This window comes from Capra hircus, chromosome 22, assembly GCF_001704415.2.
Source record: "Capra hircus breed San Clemente chromosome 22, ASM170441v1, whole genome shotgun sequence".
NCBI classification, from domain to species: domain Eukaryota; kingdom Metazoa; phylum Chordata; class Mammalia; order Artiodactyla; family Bovidae; genus Capra; species Capra hircus.
The window spans coordinates 25,915,911-25,935,709 of NC_030829.1; the positions used below are offsets into that span (position 1 = coordinate 25,915,911).

At 40.3% G+C, this 19,799-nt stretch overlaps 1 protein-coding gene across 3 annotated transcripts in view; it reads right to left on the reverse strand.

The window, feature by feature from the left end:
• Positions 1–19,799, reverse strand: part of CHL1 (cell adhesion molecule L1 like) — a 229,538-nt gene that overhangs the window by 43,599 nt on the left and 166,140 nt on the right. For all 3 annotated transcript variants that reach the window (XM_013973659.2, XM_005695720.3, XM_005695721.3), the window contains exons 11-14: positions 16,892–17,023; positions 6,481–6,621; positions 5,701–5,812; positions 3,725–3,891 (exon numbers count right to left, since the gene is read on the reverse strand). In XM_013973659.2, the coding sequence (XP_013829113.2) occupies positions 3,725–3,891; positions 5,701–5,812; positions 6,481–6,621; positions 16,892–17,023 (552 nt within the window). The remainder of the gene's footprint in view (positions 1–3,724; positions 3,892–5,700; positions 5,813–6,480; positions 6,622–16,891; positions 17,024–19,799) is intronic.

Here is a 19,799-nt window from a genome sequence, read left to right on the forward strand (position 1 = left end):
AAAGCAAGGAAGCAAATGCATCCAGATGTTGAAAATAATATAAATTCTCCTTCTAGTGCTCTGGATATGTGATAAAAATACCATAAAGAAAAGAAGAAAATAAAATAATTTCCTATTATCATGCTTATTATTAGCTCAAACCTGAGGTTAAATGGTGCAGCCTATGCAGAGATGAACTAACTACACAGAGGTGTGGACCGTGAACACAAGCCCCATGAAGGCAGAGGCTGTATCTATTATGTTACTGCATTCAAGTGTTCACAGAGCCCAGAAGGGAGCCTGTATACAGTAGGTACTCAATACGTATTTGTTGAATGAGTTACAGTGAGTCACATTTTGAAAATAAAGTAGTAATATCAATACGATAAAGCTCAAACATTGGTACCATGGCTATATTGAAAAATGTTTTATTATAATTGTTCCAAACATATAATCCTTACTCCTAGGGACCATAATAAGGCTGACTTCCAATTTCACAATCATGCCCTAGTATTTGCTATCTATATGTTACTCAAAAAGCTGATTAAAATGGGAAAGTGTTAGTAATATTAATTATTTGATATCCCAAGCACAAAATTTGAAGAGATTATCAAACTGAATTAATTCCAAGTAAATTACTAAACATCCTATTCCTAATTTGAAAGTCAGAAATCTACTGAATGATAACCAACACTGTATGATAAGCACTTGTTTAACAAGACTCTAAAGTTCATATTCATTGTGACATTTTATAATTATAACAAATCTTTGAAAATATCTCTGCCTTACAGAGAAGATAACTTAAAGGCTAAAATGAAATTAAGTAATGATACTAATATTTTCTAATTAGTAAGGGACTGAACTGTAATTTGAACTCAAGACTGGAAGAGACCAAAACTCATGCTTTCATGGCTAATAAACACATGAAAAGATGCTCAACATCATTCATTATTAGAGAAATGCAATTCAAAATCACAATGAGGTATCATCTCACGCCAGTCGGGATGGCCACCATCAAAAACTCTACAAACTACAAATGCTCGGGAGGTGTGGAGAAAAAGGGAACCCTCTTACACTATAGGTGAGAATGCAAACTGGTACAGCCACTATGGAGAACAGTGTGGAGATTCCTTAAAAAAAGGGAAATTGAACTGACATATGACCCAGCAATCCACTGCTGGGCATACACACCAAGGAAACCAGAATTGAAAGAGACACACGTATCCCAATGTTCATTGCAGCACCACTTACAATAGCTAGGACATGGAAACAACCTAGATGTCCAGTGGCAGATGAATGGATAAGGAAGCTGTACATATACACAATGGAATCTTATAATGAGGTGGATGAAACTGAAGTCTATTATACAGAGTGAAGTAAGTCAGAAAGAGAAACAATACAGTATAGTAACGCATATATATGGAATTTAGAAAGATGGTAATGACCATCCCACATGCAAGGCATCAAAAGAGACATAGATGTGAAGAACAGACTTTTGGACTATGTGGGAGAAGATGAAGGTGGGATGAACTGAGACAATAGGAAAAGAAAAAACCTCATGCTTTTAATCACTCTGCTGTATAGCCTCTTGATCAACTCCATTCTTGACATTCTTTTTTCATTTGTAACAATTACCCCCTTAATGTGGTGTATTGCACTGACTAACTTGCTTATATTGAAGAATCGTGTGTCCCTGGGATAAAGCCCACTTTATGATGATGCCTTTAAATTGTTGTTGGGTTAAAAAAAATATGCCCTTAACTCTCATGGATATGGTTCCTATATACCCCTTACATATACAGTGGACATTAGAGCAGACCAAAAGTTTATGAGCTTGGCCTTCTCTCTGGCCACCAGCAGTTTCGAGGTCCACTTTGGGCCAAGCACTGTGTTGGACAGTAGGGAGGTCAAGGTTTATTTGGATTCCAGACTTCGCTCCCATTGCCTTTCACCTGGCAGAGCTGCTCAACTTTGATTCAGGTTTTATAATGTATAAAGGGCTCCCCAGGTTCAGTGGTAAAGAATCTGCTGGCAATGCAGGAGATGCAGGTTTGATCCATCAGTTGGGAAGATCTTCTGGAGAGGAAATGGTTACCCACTCCCGTATCCTTGCTTGGGAAATCCCATGGACAGAGGACCCGGGCAGGCTACAGTTCATGGGATTGCAAAAGAATTGGACACAACTTAGTGACTAAACAACAACAACACATAAAGTGTAAAAAGAATCATCTTCATTGACATTATCAGAGTATTTTAAAAATTATATGTATCATTTGAAAATGCAGAGAGACACCCAATATAAGTTGACATCACAGAATATTAATGTTCCTTAAAAATATAGTCCATGGGGTTGGCAGGTTGGGTAACTTTGGGTACAGAAAAAAAAAATACAAGAAAAGAATAAAAGAATATAAGATACAGATGGACCTAGAGAGTGTCATACTAAGTGAAACCAGTCAGACAGAGAAGAAGTATCGTGTGACACCCCTTATATGTGGAATCTAAAAACAAGTGAACGAACTTACAAAACAGAAACAGACTCACAGACTTAGAGCATGAGTCTATGGTTGCCGGCGGGAAGGATGGGAGGGTAGTTATGGAGTTTAGGGTGGACATGTACACACTGCTGTATTTAAAACAGGTAATCAACAAGGACCGACTGTCTAGCACAGGGAACTCTGCTCAGTGGTATATGGCAGTCTCGATGGGAGGGAATTTGGAGCAGAATGGATGCATGTATATGTATGGCTTACTCCCTCCACTATTCATCTGAAATTATAACAACATTGTTAGTTAATCGGCTATAACAAATAGAAAACAAAATACAAAGTGAGAAGGTAAGAAAATACAAGACAGCAATGACAGAATAAGAGGAGGAAAGGAGAGTGTGTGTGTGAGAGAGAGAAATGCTAAGGAAACACTTAACACAGATGATTACACAAACATGCACCCAGTCACCTAAGAAGAGGTAGTAGCTGGTCATGTCAGTGACCTGCCACAAGAAACACAAGTCCTCCCTACATTTACCATACACACGTATGTGTGAGCTCAGTCGTGTCTGACTCTTTGTGACCCCGTGTATTGTAGCCTGCCAGGTTTCTCTGTCCATGGAATTCTGCAGGCAGTCTCCTCCACTGGCAGGCAGATTCTTTATCATTGAACCACCGTTCTCTGTGTTTTCCTGAAAAGGGTTCTCTGAGCAATTTTAAAATCAAAATATTGATGGTGCCTTTGGGTCTGGGTTCCAATTAGCCTGAGTCTAGGTGCAGAGATGCTCCTCTTTGGGACGCTGATATATTTTGGCACATACTTAACCTTTGTGAGCACTTAGAAATAAAATACGTTGCTTGGACAAGAGAAAAAACACAAAGCTGTTTATGATTTGAAAACAGGACGAAAACCTTTGCCATTCTGTCATGCCCTAGTCTTTACAAAACAGATCCCTTATGAATTTATTTGTGAAATTTTTAGTTCTAAGAGTTGAATACTGATGACATTTCATTGAGTTGGTTACTGAAAAAAAAACAGTTACAGAAATATACCAAAATAGGGGATTTTAAAGTGTTGCTGGTCATCCATCACCAAGAACACCCAGCTCTCTCTTATAATGGTATAAAGCTATGGACACATCACTGACATAGCCTCTAATTCTTGTGATGGTCTTTTAGATGAAATCTGATCTAGAGAAAATGGAAAACTGAAGCCTTGTGACCGTTTATGCAAAGTAAAATCAAAATAAAATTACTTCTGATATCCAGATTGGCTGTGACTGCTGTTTTTCCTTTCGCATTTTCTACCCAACAAGAGTAGGAACCAGCATCTTCTTCGGTGGTCTCAGTGATCTGTAACGTGCCATTCTCATGGACATGATACCTTCTGCCGTCGAGAGGTTTTGCTTCTTCCACTTTCTGCCTATGGACATAGAAAGCATGAATTAATTCAGGCTATGATTGAATCGTATCTTTTTTTTTCAAACTGGCCACTGGTGTCATTCAATCTTACCCCTTCTTCACAAAGTTAGCAAACCTTACAAGATTTTCCATTATACTTAACAATTCTTTAAAATATTATGCATGTGGTTGTACTGGGTTGCTGGGTCTTAGTTGTGGCACGTGGGATCTAGTTCCCTGACCAGGCATTGAACCTGGGCCCTCTGCATTGGGAGCACAGATCTCAACCACTGGACCACCAGGGAAATCCTTACAATTTTTTTTTTTTTTTTTTTTGGTAATAGGTGGTAAGTGTATATCTTACCTGCCCGAATAGACTGTAACTGGAGGAAATTTGAGTCTGAGCTCTGTGCTTCTGCTCTATTTATAATAGCTCTCAGTACCACTTTGCATCTGTCCTCAGAGTTTAATAAATTGTTTCTGCCTTATTGATAGTGAACTCTTTAGTTAATCATTGCTGCGGGGTACTAAATGGGAAAGCTAGTAATTGAAAGAGATAATGAACCTTCTGAACCTCCGGCTGTCCAGAGCGAACATTGGTCATTCAGAAATATTATAGGCCAGGAAGACACCCCTGTCCTGTGAACATGGATTACATTTACCCTTATCAGCCCAAAGTCATTTTCTCCAACATTCATCCATTTTCCAAGCTTTTTTCTGCCACAACTTGATTCACCTTCTACATTTCACAATAAGAGGCTGCTGGAGAGAAAACAGCCAAAGGACAAATTCTGACTGCTGCTCACACAAGATGTTAGAGGGTTGGGACTAGGGTAAGACAAGGGAGGCACTTGTCTAAGAGAAAAAATTTAAGGGTTGCCCCCACCCCTGCCCCAAATCTCAGTAATCCAGATAAATACTTTTTTCAAAGTATTTTTTCTTTTGTTTCTGATGTGGACCATTTCTAAAGTCTTAATTGAATTTGTTACAATATCGCTTCTGTTTAAAGTTTTGGGTTTTTGGCTGCAAGGCATGTGGGATTTTGTTTCCCCAACCATGGATTGAATCTGCACCCTGTCTTGGGACAGGGATTCCCTGTCTTTGGAATTCCTGTCTTTGGAAAAACCACTGGACCACCATGGAATTCCCAAGGTATGTAATATTTTAATGCGATATTTGCACAAATCAAAAATAATGCAAAAAAATATCCACAATGAACAAAATAGCTGCCTTTTAAATAAAGACAGAATCTGGTCCTATAAATTATATGACATTGCCCTGCTCACCTCACTCTAATCTCAGCCCCGCAGAGCACTGGGGAAAATCACTTAAGATCCATTTAAGCAAGCTTTCCTAGAGAAGGAACAAGTGTGGTAGATGAACAGAACGATGTGCCTGGAGTTACTATCCCAACCTATAAACTGAAACTAAGATTCAAAATACACATTGAAAACGTTTTAAACACAGGCATTTGTAATGGAATGCAGGCTTAATAATAATGTCGATAATATCCAAAACAAAACAACAATGCAGGACTTAGATACACTCATAATGAAAACCTAAATCTACTTGTAAAATTGTCTTCATCATTGCTTCAAGGCTTCGCTTTCTTTTGTAAGCAGAAATGGCTCTCCCTATTTCCCCATGTGGGAGAATCCAGATCTAGTCAATAGTTCCAGGAGAGGCAGGAAAATAAGTTTGCTACTTTATTTCTCAGAGACACTCGCTACATGTAATAACACTGACACAATGCAGCCTGTCCAATGGTGGCTGGAGGAACATGGGAAATTTACAACCAATGTTCTCTTAAGAAAACTGTGTAACAGCTTACCAGGACACTATTGCCTCCGGTGAAGCAAAGAACTCACAATGTAAGAAAGCACTGTATCCAACCACTGTAGCATAATTTTCTTCATCTGCCGTTTGTATCAATGGACGGACATCTATGTGAAAATAATACAATTTTAAACTTTTGTGTAAGAAATAATACAAGAAAGTTAATTTTTTTCAATATCCTAGTCATATTAATAACAATAGAAAACAGCTGAGTATCACACCATTGTTGTTTAGTCACTATTGTGTCTGATTCTTTGCGACCCTTGGACTGTAGCCCATCGGGCTCCTCTGTCTATGGTATTTTCCAGGCAAGAATACTGGAGTGGGTTGCCACTTCCTTCTCCAATCACAGCATACATTCCTGAATTAGGAAGTATCCCAACGCAGTACCTTTCTGGAAGTTTGGTATGGGGCCTAATACTCAAATGTAAGGCGAAAGGTACTTCGATCCCCTCCGCCCTCCCCCTGCCCCCACAACTGTTTTTTCTTTTTTTGGCTATGCTGTATGGTCTGTAGGGTCTTGGTTCCTTGACGAAGAATTGAACTGGGGGTCATGGCAGTGAAGGTGCTGAGTCCCAACGCCGGACCACCAGGGAACTCCCTCCATGATGTTTCCATGTACTGAGAATTCAGTCGATTTGTGAGTATGACCTTGATCATTTTCCTGAAGATAAGAGTGGATAGATAGCTTGCTCCTGTGTATGCTTGCCTACAGTCCATAGGGTCACAAAGGGCAGGACATGACTCAAGTGACTGAGGACACACACATGCTTACCTACAACATCGATGTTGGCATTGGCAAGGATAGTGCCATGGACATTTGAAGCCTCACACTGGTACACAGCGGTGTGATTCGGTTGTACATTGGTAAAACTGATTTCTCCAGGAGAGATGACATCACCAGAAAATGGATTTCCTACAAGAGATGAAAAAAATGTCAGCTTGATAAAAAATAGAATCTGAAATATTTATATGCCATTCATTAAACGTGTCACACAGTATTTATATTTTAAGACCAGTTTAGGGTGAATAGTTCATCAAAGCCAATTCTTTAGAATTTCTTAACTTGAACCATGGAGTTTTCTTTCAATCCCTTCTGCAGTTTCAGTCTTCCTCCAAATAAGTATTTACGGCCAACATATCCGTTGATCTCTAGCCCAAAGTCTCTCCCTAGATTCCAGATGTTCTGTTTAGCACTGAAATCCCACTGGGAACTGAATCTCACTTACTCTTATAAATTGAGGTCCGGCTACTGCCCAGCATAACCAGATGATCAACACAGCTGGATCCCCCAATCCACCAATATTGGCTGCTGTTTTCCCTCTTGACATGTTGCTCCTTTGTTTCACTTTCCTGCCCTTCTGCAGTTTCCTGATCTAAACCATTCGTTTCAGTTGCCTTCATTTGCTATTTTACCACTTCAGATAAATAGCTCATGTATTTCACTTTCCCAGGAAGACTAAATTCTTCTTGAGAGCACAGGCCAGCTTTTTTCTCCTTTCTTGGCAATAAATCCCTATCCCATTGGTTATACAAGTATAATTCTGGAAATATCTTTTGGAAATGAGAAAATCTAACATTTATGCCACTTTAATTAAGGGCCAAGGAACTCTGCTGGATACACCACATGTGGTATCTCATTAACTCTGCTCAGAACCTGCTAGATCAGCACCAACATGGCTGCTGAGCAGGCCAGGGGGACTGTATTTCAGAAAATACCACGTCCCACAGCAACTGGCCATGTGTCAAATCACATGTCTTACTCGGACACTTGAAAGCAGCACTGGGAAGAAAAAATATATATACTAGCTAGGAATGTTGAATGAGGAGCACACACGGTAAAATTTTTCATTTCAATGTCATTTCAAAGTTAGTAATATATCTAATTTTTAAAGCTAATACCATATACTGATGCATATATGTGGAATCTAGAAAAACAGTACAGATGAACTTATTTCTAAGACGGGAATACAGATGTAGCTGTAGATAAGTAATACATGGGGACACAGGGAGGGATGAGGAGGGTGGGCCAGACCGGTAGATTGGGGCTGACATATATACACTGCCGTGTGTAAAATAGATAGCTAGCGGGAAGCTGCCATAAAGCAGAGGAAGCTCAGCTCAGTGCTCTGTGATGACCTAGAGGGGTGAGATGGCTGGGAGAGGTCCAAGAAGGATGAGATATATGTATGCATATGGCTGACTCCCTTCATCGTACAGCAGAAATCAACACAGCATTGTCAAGCAGTTATATTCCAGTACTTTTTTTTTTTTCTCATGGTGTCTCCATTATAGAAAATAGTCTCACTATACTAAGTATGGGGTTATAGAAAACACTGAATAATAAAATTAAGGCTTTTTGTTAGGCATCATTTGTCCCTCTGGGAGTGAGAAAGGAATATATTTTTACACTTGACTGTGAGCTCCGTGGGAGCAAGAGCTTGTGTGCCCTAGAGTTTCAATCACTAGGTCGTCCCTGGTGCCTGGAAAGTAGCCACAGTGGAGGAGACAGTGAACATGTGCCTAAGGTCAAGCACTCAAGATTGGACAGTTATCCTGGACTCTCCAAGGTGGCCCAATGGAATGACATGGCTGTTTATAATCAGAGAACCTTGCCCAGCTGTGACCAACCAAAGGGAGAAGTGACTATGAAAAAATGATCGGGGAGATGTAGCATTGCTGATTTGAAGTTTGGAGGAAGGGAGCTGTGACTGAAGGGAAGTGGCTACCATCTAGGAGCTGGAAAAGACAAGAAAAGAGTTTCCCCGTGCCCGCAGAAAGAACCGCAGCACTGAGCACACATTGGTTTTAGCCGAGGGAGACTTGCATTGGGCTTCCAACAAACAGGATTGTGAAGTAATAAATGTCTACTGCTTTTTGATGTATGACATGGGAAACCCAAATCCAGTGCTCTGTGACAACCTGGAGGATGGGTGGGGAGGGAGGTGGAAGGAGGGTTCAGGAGGGAGGGGACACATATATGCCTGTGGCCAACTCATGTTGCTGTCTGGCAGAGGCCATCTCAACATTGTAAATTATCCTCCAGTTAAAATAAATACAGCTTTTTAAAAAGTATACTATTTTAAGCCACTAAATTTGTGGTCATTTGTTATAGCAGCAATAGAAACTTGATAGAGTCCTGTAGGACAGTGTATCTGTCAAGAATCATCAGGATGAGTAGCGCTTCTAAGTTTTCAAGGCTACACAGAATCAAGTCTCTGATCTCATTCTGCAGTCTCACACTCTACATCAAGTTTTAAAAGCTTCAGCCTATTCGGTACTCCTTATACCATCTGCCCCATGGTAAATTCTGAGTCTACACTGTGCTACAAAAAGAAGAAATGAAACTCTGGCCTCATGGTTGAGTGACAAACACTGCTCAAAGCTGCCTTCTGGGATAGGTATGGAAACTGTGGAGTACTTGTCGCAAACAGGCTACGGGGAGCTCCCAGAATTCTAAAAACTCAAGTTATTTATCAACCAAAAACCACTCTTTCTGACTCAGGTTGTTTGATCAGTTCAAAGGGCAAAAACGCAATATAGGGGGAGAAGCTTCAGCTCCGGACTTTTTCATTTCAGTTCCATTTATGGCTCTAAATTCACTTGGGGTGTGTCCTCAAGTACGTAATGCAATCTCTCTGGGCCTCATTCGACATATGTACAAACTGGAGAATAAAAAAAAAAGTCTTTCAGGGCCAGAAATATTGGATGCAAAGCGTTTGAAGAAGGTTAGGCTTGCAATCAATAATAGTAATCGTTTTGATTTAAAAACATTACATATAAAGGATAAGTAATTGCTAAAAATAGATGCTTACAGAGATTCCAAACCCTTCAGTAACCCCACAGTCTTCAGACATCCCAGTTAAAAATGGTTATGACCAGTTGGCAGCGGAACAAGGAAAGCTGTGTAAGGAACAGGGAGCATGGGCTCCAAGGATGAGGATGAGGCTTTGGTTCCAGCTCTGCCCTTTCTCAGCCAGGCTCTCTCGTGTTAGTTTATTTTCAGCGATCATGTGGTCATCCACCAACAAACCTGTTAGCTGAACTGTGGATATAAATCCATAACCTAACTGTTACTACCAGCAACCTAGCCCAAGGGCCCAGTATCTTTAAGGCAGCTCTTACGTGGAGTCCTACAACTGCTTCTCCATTCAGAGTCCAGAAGTCTTTCTTAATAAATTAGAGCCAGTCACTATTCTGCTGTAAATACTCCAAGAGCTGCGTATCTGATTCACAATAATATTCTGAGTCCCTTTGGGACCTTCCCCTTTCCATGCGACATGGCCCCAGCACCTCCAAACTAGACCCTCTCAGCATGGCCTCCTCACTCACTCAGCTTAGCTACACTGTGGTCCCTGCTTTTCCTCAACACTCCAAACACACCTCGGGTGTCTCTACACGTACTGACTCCACCCTGGAAGCTCTTTCACTGGTACTGGCATGTCAACATCACTCACCTCTTTCAAATCTCTACTCAAAGGTAAATAACCACAATGCTCTTATTGGCATTATCCTGAAATCTGATAGCAACTCTAGGTTCTGCACTTCCCTTACATCCATCACCTTCCCCAGCTAGCTCTCACTTTGCCACATCTACGTGATTATCTACTGCATATATGTGATTATCTATTGCATATCTATTGGTGTGGAGACACATCTCCACACCAGAATATCTGTTTATGAGAAAAGGAATCATTCATTTTATTCACTGCTATGTCCCAAGCAACAAGGTGAATGCTTGGCTCTTAAGATGAAGGTATTCAATAATATTTGGAGAAGGCAATGGCATCCCACTCCAATACTCTTGCCTGGAAAATCCCATGGATGGATGAGCCTGGTGGGCTGCAGTCCATGGGGTCGCACAGAGTCAGACACAACTGAGCGACTTTACTTTCACTTTTCACTTTCATGCATTGGAGAAGGACATGGCAACCCACTCCAGTGGTCTTGCCTGGAGAATCCCAGGGATGGGGGAGCCTGGTGGGCTACTGTCTATGGGGTCGTGCAGAGTTGGACATGACTGAAGCGACTTAGCAGCACCATTCAATAATATTACTGAATGAAATGATCTGTTAAATATGAATAATTGTACTTCCTTTAAAAGCTCATTTGGGGACAAAGTAGTATGTGAATATTCTTCATATATAGCAAGGTGCCATTCAAATATAAAATTTTATGATTTTATGTTCCAGAGGTTCTGCATTCTTTTAGTGTCCTTAACATTCTTTATAAAAAAAACTGTTTTCACTTCCCTCAGATATACCAGAACTCTTATTTTTCATTTCCTATTCTGTTCTCTAAAAAGACAAGGAAAAAGTCTCAAATTGAGGGTATTAATAATGAGGCCAAAAGTGTCATCAACGCATGAATAAAGAAAATGTGATATATGTGTGTGTATATATGCATATACATATATTCCATTATATATATAATGGAGTATTACAAAGTGAAAGTCACTCAGTCATGTATGACTCTTTGCGACTCCATGGACTGTAGCCTACCAGGCTCCTCTGTCCATGGAATTCTTCAGGCCGGAATACTGGAGTGGGTAGCCTTTCTCTTCTTCAGGGGATCTTCCCAACCCAGATTTGAACCAGGTTTCCCACATGGCAGGCAGATTCTTTACCATCTGAGCCAGCAGGTAAGCTGGAATACTGGAGTGGATAGCCTATCCCTTCTCCAGGGGATCTTCCTGATCCAGGAATTAAACCAGGGTCTCCTGCATTGCACGCGGATCCTTTACCAGCTGAGTTACCAGGGAAGCCCCCATGGAATATTATTCAGCTACAAAAATGAGAAAATCATGTCACTCATGACAGCATGGACGGACCCTGAGGGCATTATGCTAAGTGACATAAGTCAGAAAAAGACAAATACTATACGATCACACTTATATGTGAAATATAGAAAACAAAACAAGATCATAGATACAGAGAACAGTTCATGATTGCCAGAGACTGGAGGACAGGGGGATGGGCCAAATAGGTGAGGAAGGTAAAAAAAGGCATAAACTTCCAATTATAAAATGAGTAAGTCATGGAGATATAATGCACTGCATAGCAATAATAGTTAATAATACTGTATTATATATTTGATAAAATGTGGTCAAATATTTTGGCAATGGCCAACCACTTCAGTATTCTTGCTTTGAAAACCCCATGAACGGTACGAAAGGGCAAAAATATAGGACACTGAAAGATGAACTCCCCAGGTCAGTAGGTGCCCAATGTGCTACTGGAGATGAGTGGAGAACTAACTCCAGAAAGAATGAAGAGACGGAGCCAAAGCAAAAACAACACCCAGCTGTGGATGTGACTGGTGATGGAAGTAAAGTCTGATGCTGTGAAGAGCAATACTGCATAGGAACCTGAAATGTTAGGTTCATGAATCCAGGCAAATTGGAAGCAGTCAAATGGGAGATGGTCAGAGTGAACAGTGACATTTTAGGAATCACTGAACTAAAATGGACTGCAATAAGTGAATTTAACTCAGATGACCATATATCTACTACTGTGGGCAAGAATCCCTTAGAAGAAATGGAGTAGCCCTCATTGTCAACAAAAAGACTCTGAAATGCAGTACTTGGATGCAATCTCAAAAAGGACAGACAGATCTCTGTTCATTTCCAAGGCAAACCATTCAATATCACAGTAATCCAAGTAATCTGACCAGTAATGCTGAAGAAGCAGAACAGTTTATGAAGACCAACAAGACATTCTAGAACTAACACTCAAAAAAAGATTTCCTTTTTATTATAGGGGACTGGAATGCAAAAGTCACGAGATACCTGGAGTAACAGGCAAATTTGGCCTTGGAGTACAAAACAAAGGAGGTCAAAGGCTAACAGAGTTTTGCCAAGAGAACGCACTGGTCATGGCAAACATTGTCTTCCAACAGTACAAGAGAAGACTCTACACATGGACATCACCAGATGGTCAATATCAAAATCAGATTGATTATATTCTTTGCAGCCAAAGATGGAGAAGCTCTATACAGAAGGCAAAAACAAGACCAGGGGCTGACTGTGGCTCAGATCATGAACTTGTTATTGCCAAATTCAGACTTAAATTGAAGAAAGTAGGGAAAACCACTAGACCATTCAGGTATGACCTAAATCAAATCAGTGGAAGTGACACATAGATTCAAGACATTAGATCTTATAGAGTGCCTGAAGAACTATGGAGTTTCATGACACTGTACAGGAGGCAGGGACGAAGATCTTCCCTAAGAAAAATAAATTCAAAAGGGCAAAATGGTTCTGAGGAGCCCTTACAAATAGCTGAGAAATTAGAAGAGAAGCTAAAGGCAAAGGAGAAAAGGAAAGACATACCCATTTGAATGCCAAAGAGTTCCAAAGAATAGCAAGAAGAGATGAGAGCCTTCCTCAGTGATCAATGCAAAGAAATAGAGGAACACAACAGAATGGGAAAAACTAGAGATCTCTTCAAGAAAACTAAAGATCAAGGGAACATTTCCTGCAAAGACAGGCACAATAAAGGACAGAAATGGTATGGACCCAACAGAAACAGAAGATATTAAGAAGAGGTGGCAAGAATACACAGAAAAACTGTACAAAGAAGATCTTCATGACCGAGATAAGCACGATGGTGTGATCACTAACCTAGAGTTAGACATCCTGTAATGTGAAGTCAAGCAGGCCTTAGGAACCATCACTATGAACAAAGCTATTGGAGGTGATGGAATTCCAGCTGAGCTATTTCAAATCCTGAAAGATGATGCTGTGAAAGTGCTTCACTCAACATGCCAGCAAATTTGGAAAACTCAGCAGGGGCCACAGGACTGGAAAAGGTTAGTTTTCATTCCAATCTCAAAGAAAGGCAATGCCAAAGAATGCTCAAACTACCGCACAATTGCACTCATCTCACACGCTAGCAAAGTAATGCTTGAAATTCTCCAAGCCAGGCTTCAACAGTGTGAACCGTGAACTTCCAGATGTTCAAGCTGGGTTTAGAAAAGGCAGAAGAACCAGAGATCAAAATGCCAACATCTGTTGGATCATCGAAAAAGCAAGAGAGTTCCAGAAAAATATATACTACTGCTTTTTTGACTACTCCAAAGCCTTTGACTGTGTGAATCACAACAAACTGTGGAAAATTCTGAAAGAGATAGGAATACCAGACCACCTGACCTGCCTCCTGAGAAATTTGTATGCAGGTCAGGAAGCAAGAGTTAGAACTGGACATGGAACAACAGACTGGTTCCAAATCGGGAAAGGAGTATGTCAAGGCTGTATATTGTCACCCTTATTTAACTTATATGCAGAGTACATCATGCGAAATGCCAGGCTGGTAAAGCCCAATCTTGAATCAAGATTTCCGGGAGAAATATCAATAACCTCAGATACGCAGATGACACCACTCTTCTGGCAGAAAGCGAAGAAGAATTAAAGAGCCTCTTGATGAAAGTGGAAGAGGAGAGTGAAAAAGCTGGCTTACAGCTCAACATTCAGAAAACTAAGATGATGGCATCCCATCGCTTCATGGCAAATAGATGGGGAAACGATGGAAACCAAGACAGACTATCTTCTGGGCTCCAAAATCACTGCAGATGGTAAATGCAGCCATGAAATTAAATGACGCTTCCTCCTTGGATTGAAAGTTATGACCAGTCTAGACAGTGTATTCAAAAGCAGAGACATTACTTTGCCAAAAGAGGTCCATCTAGTCAAAGCTATGGTTTTTAGTAGTCATGTATGGATGTGAGAGTCGGACTATAAAGATAGCAGAGCACCAAAGAATTGATGCTTTTGAACTGTGGTCTTGGAGAAGACTCTTGAGAGTCCCTTGGACTGCAGGGAGATCCAAAACGTCAATCCTAAAGGGAATCAGTCCTGAATATTCATTGGAAGGACTAATGCTAAAGCTGAAATTCCAATACTTTGGCCACCTGATGCAAAGAACCAACTCATTGGAAAAAACCCTGATCCTGGAAAGATTGAAGGCGGGAGAAGAAGGGGAGACAGAGGATGAGATGGTTGGATGGCATCACTGGCTCGATGGACATTACTTTGAGTAAACTCTGAGAGTTGGTGATAGACAAGAAAGCCGGACATGCCGAAGTCCATGGAGTCACAAAGAGTCTAACACGAGTGAGCAACTGAACTGAACTGAAGGTGGAATTTCCTAGTGGTCCAATAGATAGTTGCTAATAGGGGATTTCCTAGAAGTCTGGTGGTTACGTCTCCAATCTCTCACTGCCAAGGGTCCAACCAAGTTCGATCCCTGGTTGGGGAATTAAATCTCACAAGCCACATAGCACGGCCAAAATTTTAAAAAAGGATGCTAAGAGAATAGATCTTAAAAGTTCTCATCACAAGAAGAAAAATTCTGTACGAAAATTCTGTAAGAAAAACTCTGTAAGGTAACAGATGTTAACTAGATTTATTGTGGTGATCATTATGCAATGTATATAAATATCAAACTATGATGCTATACACCTCAATTTAATATAAAGCATACCTTAATATGAAAAGGAAAGAAAAATTAACTTTCAGAACTGTTCAGTGTTTTGTCAAAGTATTTGTATTTTAAATAAGCAGGCACATTGAAAGCTATAACAATTTCAAAATTGAAAGCAATTTTGTTTAGTTACTTTCTGAAAGAGTAGATATGGCCATACTGTTTTTTGCGCAATTCTAGATTAATAGTCAAGCCTATGTAATAGATATTTTTAAATAATTATTTTAATTTTCAATCTCATCATCAAATGTGTTCAGTCAGTTATCTGCTTGTCACTGACACTGTACTTATGATCATACAGAGAAAAAGAAAACAGATGCGCTTCTCAAAAATAATGGTAATAAGCACTAGAGTTTCCTGAGTATTTGCTATGTGAAAACAATACTAAACAGTATTTTGGGAGTATTCTTTGTGTGGTAGCCCCTGTGAAGCGTTCTCTATGTGTGCCTCCTTTAATCTACATAACAACCCCAGTGGTCAGTGCTATTTTCATCTTCATTTTACTGACGATGAAACAAGTTTAAAGAGGGTCAGTAATAGTGGGATGAATTGAGAGAATACACTGAGATACACACTACCATGTGTAAAATGGATAGCTGGTGGGAAGCGGCTATGGAGCACAATAAGACACCAAATCACAGTAAATGCTAGAGCCTGAATGCAAACACAGACCCTCTGGATCCACAGTGTATCAACTGTCACAGTGTTCTACAGATAAGCATTATCCTAGGTGGTAGACTATGTTGATCTCACGCAATTACAATCAACTACCATAGCACCATTTTGTAATTAAACACTTAAGTTTCAGGAGATTCCCAGCTGTATTGGAGTTGCCTGATCAATCTCCCCAAGCTTGAGTGCACAGCCTGGTTGGGACCCCAGAGACACATGTCACTAGGATGCCCACCCTGACATGAGTGGGTCCAAGGCAAAAGGAACTAACAGAAGCATCACACATTATGCCTCAATATTGTAAATGCTCTAAATTAAGCTAATCAACTGACAAACAAGACTTGTTCTATTATCCAACCTTTACAAAGACATTCAAAATGACCAGAGCTCTAGGTTCAAATTGAGGATTTGGGGCTTCTTGGAGCCCTAGGCTAGAACATGGTGGAGTGGGCAGATTAGGTCCATCTCTGCTTTTCCAAGCCAAGGCCACCTGGGAAGGGCTCAGAGCTGACTGCACAGGGGATTCTTCTGGTCTTGGGGACTCAAGCTTGGTTGAGAACCTGAAGTGAGCCTGGTTCCGGCTTTGCATGCCTCTTTGGCCCTGTGGATTTCTCAGATTATGGAGACAGGTGTGCCAGAACGGGTCCTCATTAAGAGCAGAACCCAGTGAGGAGTTACGGTTGCCTGGATCCAAGGCAAGTCCTGAATTTCAGCTGCACCCTCAACCACTGGGTCCCTGTGCCTGTTCCTTCTCAGGCAGAGAAATTTCCTCCTTGGATGCATCCTCTATGTCATTCAATTGTCTTATTTAAAGTAATATAACGGCCAAACAGATAGTATTTATGGCTTTTCCATAAATGTATGCACAAACAGAATTACTTTGAAAGATGCAATTCTGGATTCTCTGGTTAGATCTGTCTGACAGTAAGGACCACTTACCAACTCCACTTTAGCCATAACAAGGGTGTCTAATCATTAAGAATCCCAGCCAAACACTGCCTTCAGCATCGCCTCATAACTGGGGTTTTCACTTACTCTCAATTGGTAAGCCATTGACTCTCCACTTGATCGTGGGTTCAGGCCGTCCTTCAGCCTCACACAACAGGATGCCACTGCTGCCAGTGCTATATACACCACTCTGAGGTTTCTTGGTCCAGCGAGGGGGCTCTGGAAATAAAGGGAAGAGCTCATCAGTGTTTTATCTATTTCAGAAGGTCCAGAAATGCTTTATCAATAACCTCAGATATGCAGATGACACCACCCTTATGGCAGAAAGTGAAGAGGAACTAAAAAGCCTCTTGATGAAAGTGAAAGAGGAGAGTGAAAAAGTTGGCTTAAAGCTCAACATTCAGAAAATGAAGATCATGGCATCCGGTCCCATCACTTCATGTGAAATAGATGGGGAAACTATGGAAAGAGTGTCAGACTTTATTTTTTTGGGCTCCAAAATCACTGCAGATGGTGACTGCAGCCATGAAATTAAAAGACGCTTACTCCTTGGAAGAAAAGTTATGACCAACCTAGATAGCATATTCAAAAGCAGAGACATTACTTTGCCGACTAAGGTCCGTCTAGTCAAGGCTATGGTTTTTCCCGTGGTCATGTATGGATGTGAGAGTTGGACTGGGAAGAAAGCTGAGCGCCGAAGAATTGATGCTTTTGAACTGCGGTGTTGGAGAAGACTCTTGAGAGTCCCTTGGACTGCAAGGAGATCCAACCAGTCCATTCTGAAGGAGATCAGCCCTGGGATTTCTTTGGAAGGAATGATGCTAAAGCTGAAACTCCAACACTTTGGCCACCTCATGTGAAGAGTTGACTCATTGGAAAAGACTCTGATGCTGGGAGGGATTGGGGGCAGGAGGAGAAGGGGACGACCGAGGATGAGATGGCTGGATGGCATCACCGACTCGATGGACATGAGTTTGGGTGAACTCTGGGCGTTGGTGATGGACAGGGAGGCCTGGCGTGCTGTGATTCATGGGGTCGCGAAGAGTTGGACACGACTGAGCGACTGAACTGAGAAATGTTAGGCATTGCATTTCCATTATACACCAGCAGATGGCAGACACAACAAAGTGTTTCACATTAAGTCTTCTCTGAGGTAAGACAGCCATTGTTATTTGCCTGGAATGGGGTTTGTGTGTGGGCATGCGTTTTTCTGAGTGTGTGTGTTGTAATTTGGAATCTTAGCATGTATAGTAAAATCGACACACTAAAAACAGTTATCTACATTCAATTTTATCTAGCTACACTATCTCATTACAGAAAAATGCAGGAAGGGTGAAGTTTACTGAGTGATGACCACAGCTTATTTCAGGCTGAAGCAAGGCATCCAAAATGGCTGATTTTCAAGTAACATATTTTGAAAAATTTTTAATGAAATTAAAACATTCAGCCCCTATTTTAAATATTTCTTAGTTAATGACTTTATAGCATTTTATATCTCCATATCCCAAAGTCCATCTTAGGAATTTGGAAAACATTATTTCCTAGATAAATTCTTTTTGCAAGGGGGTAGGAGAAGGAATCCTAAAAGCAACATTTACCATTCTGCCCTCAGAACAATGGAGGAAAAGATATACCAAATTACTTGCATCTTTCCATGTCGTAATACGCCAATATTATAATGCTAAGTGGTATTTCAGTATAGAAGGAGACATTTTTCTTTAAGTGCAAACATCACTGTCATGTTTTGTCACCTTAAGTATATTACTATGTCAGGAGCGAATAAAAGATTAATATTAAAGTATGGATGGTTTGGATAATTTGATTTCAGAGAAAATTGCACAACACCTACAGGTAGTAATTCCCATCAAGTGTTGCTTGGTTATTTCTCCCAAGATAGTTTTGGATTTACATTTTTAGTCAAAAAGGAAACTCTTTAAGATACATATACGTGTAAAACAAAAGTGTCATTTGAAGAATGTGTTACAAAACAAAGGAGGAAAAGGGGGATTATGTGGGGGAAAATGTCCATAAACTCACCAGGAAAAACAAAGAACTACAAATATCCCTGGCAAGTTCAAGTTTGAGCAAGAGACATGCCTTTGTAATTATTCGACAGGATACAGACTTGTTAAATTCCAAGTTAAATATGTGTGTTCATAATCTACATGGTGTAAATATTTATTCATATAGTTTAAAGTGTAGCTGTCCAAATTATAAACTGCATATGAGCTTTTAAAGTGAAGAGTTTTACTTCTGTGTGTATGTCTACATTTTTACGTCATGGTTACTTTCTTCTGATCTTTTCTTACAACCACTGTAAAATAAAACACTTGAGCTACAGAAAAACCATGAAAGATTTCATATTTACAGTAGAAAACTAAGACTACTGCTTTTAGAACATGTAAAAGAAATCATGGCCATGTAATATACAACATGATGGCTATAATTTATGAATAATAATGTATTACCTATTTGCAAGTTGCTAAGAATATATCTGAAAAGTTATCATCAGAAAAAAATTGTAACTATGTACTGATGGATGTAAACTATACTACTTGTGGTGACTGCTTTACAATACATACCAATATTGAACCATTATATTGGATAACTGAAACTAACGATGTAATATGTCAATTATATCTCAATAAAAATAATAAAGGATGTCATGCAATGATGACCCTTCTCTAAATCTTTCTGAGTAATAAAATCAAGATTTCTATTTCTATTCTCATCCTACAAATTTCATTAATCCTTTGGTACCAGCATTAAGATATACTACTGTTAGATATTGCTTCTCAGCTGATGCAGTGGTAAAGAAACCGCCTGCCAGTGCAGGAGAAGCAGGTTCAGTCCCTGGGTCAGGAAGATCCCCTGGGGAAGGAAACGGCAACCCACTCCAGTAATCTTGCCTGGGAAATCCCATGGACAGAAGAGCCTAGCAGGCTACAGTCTATGGGGTCGCAAGAATCAGACAGTACCCAGTGACAGCCTGCAC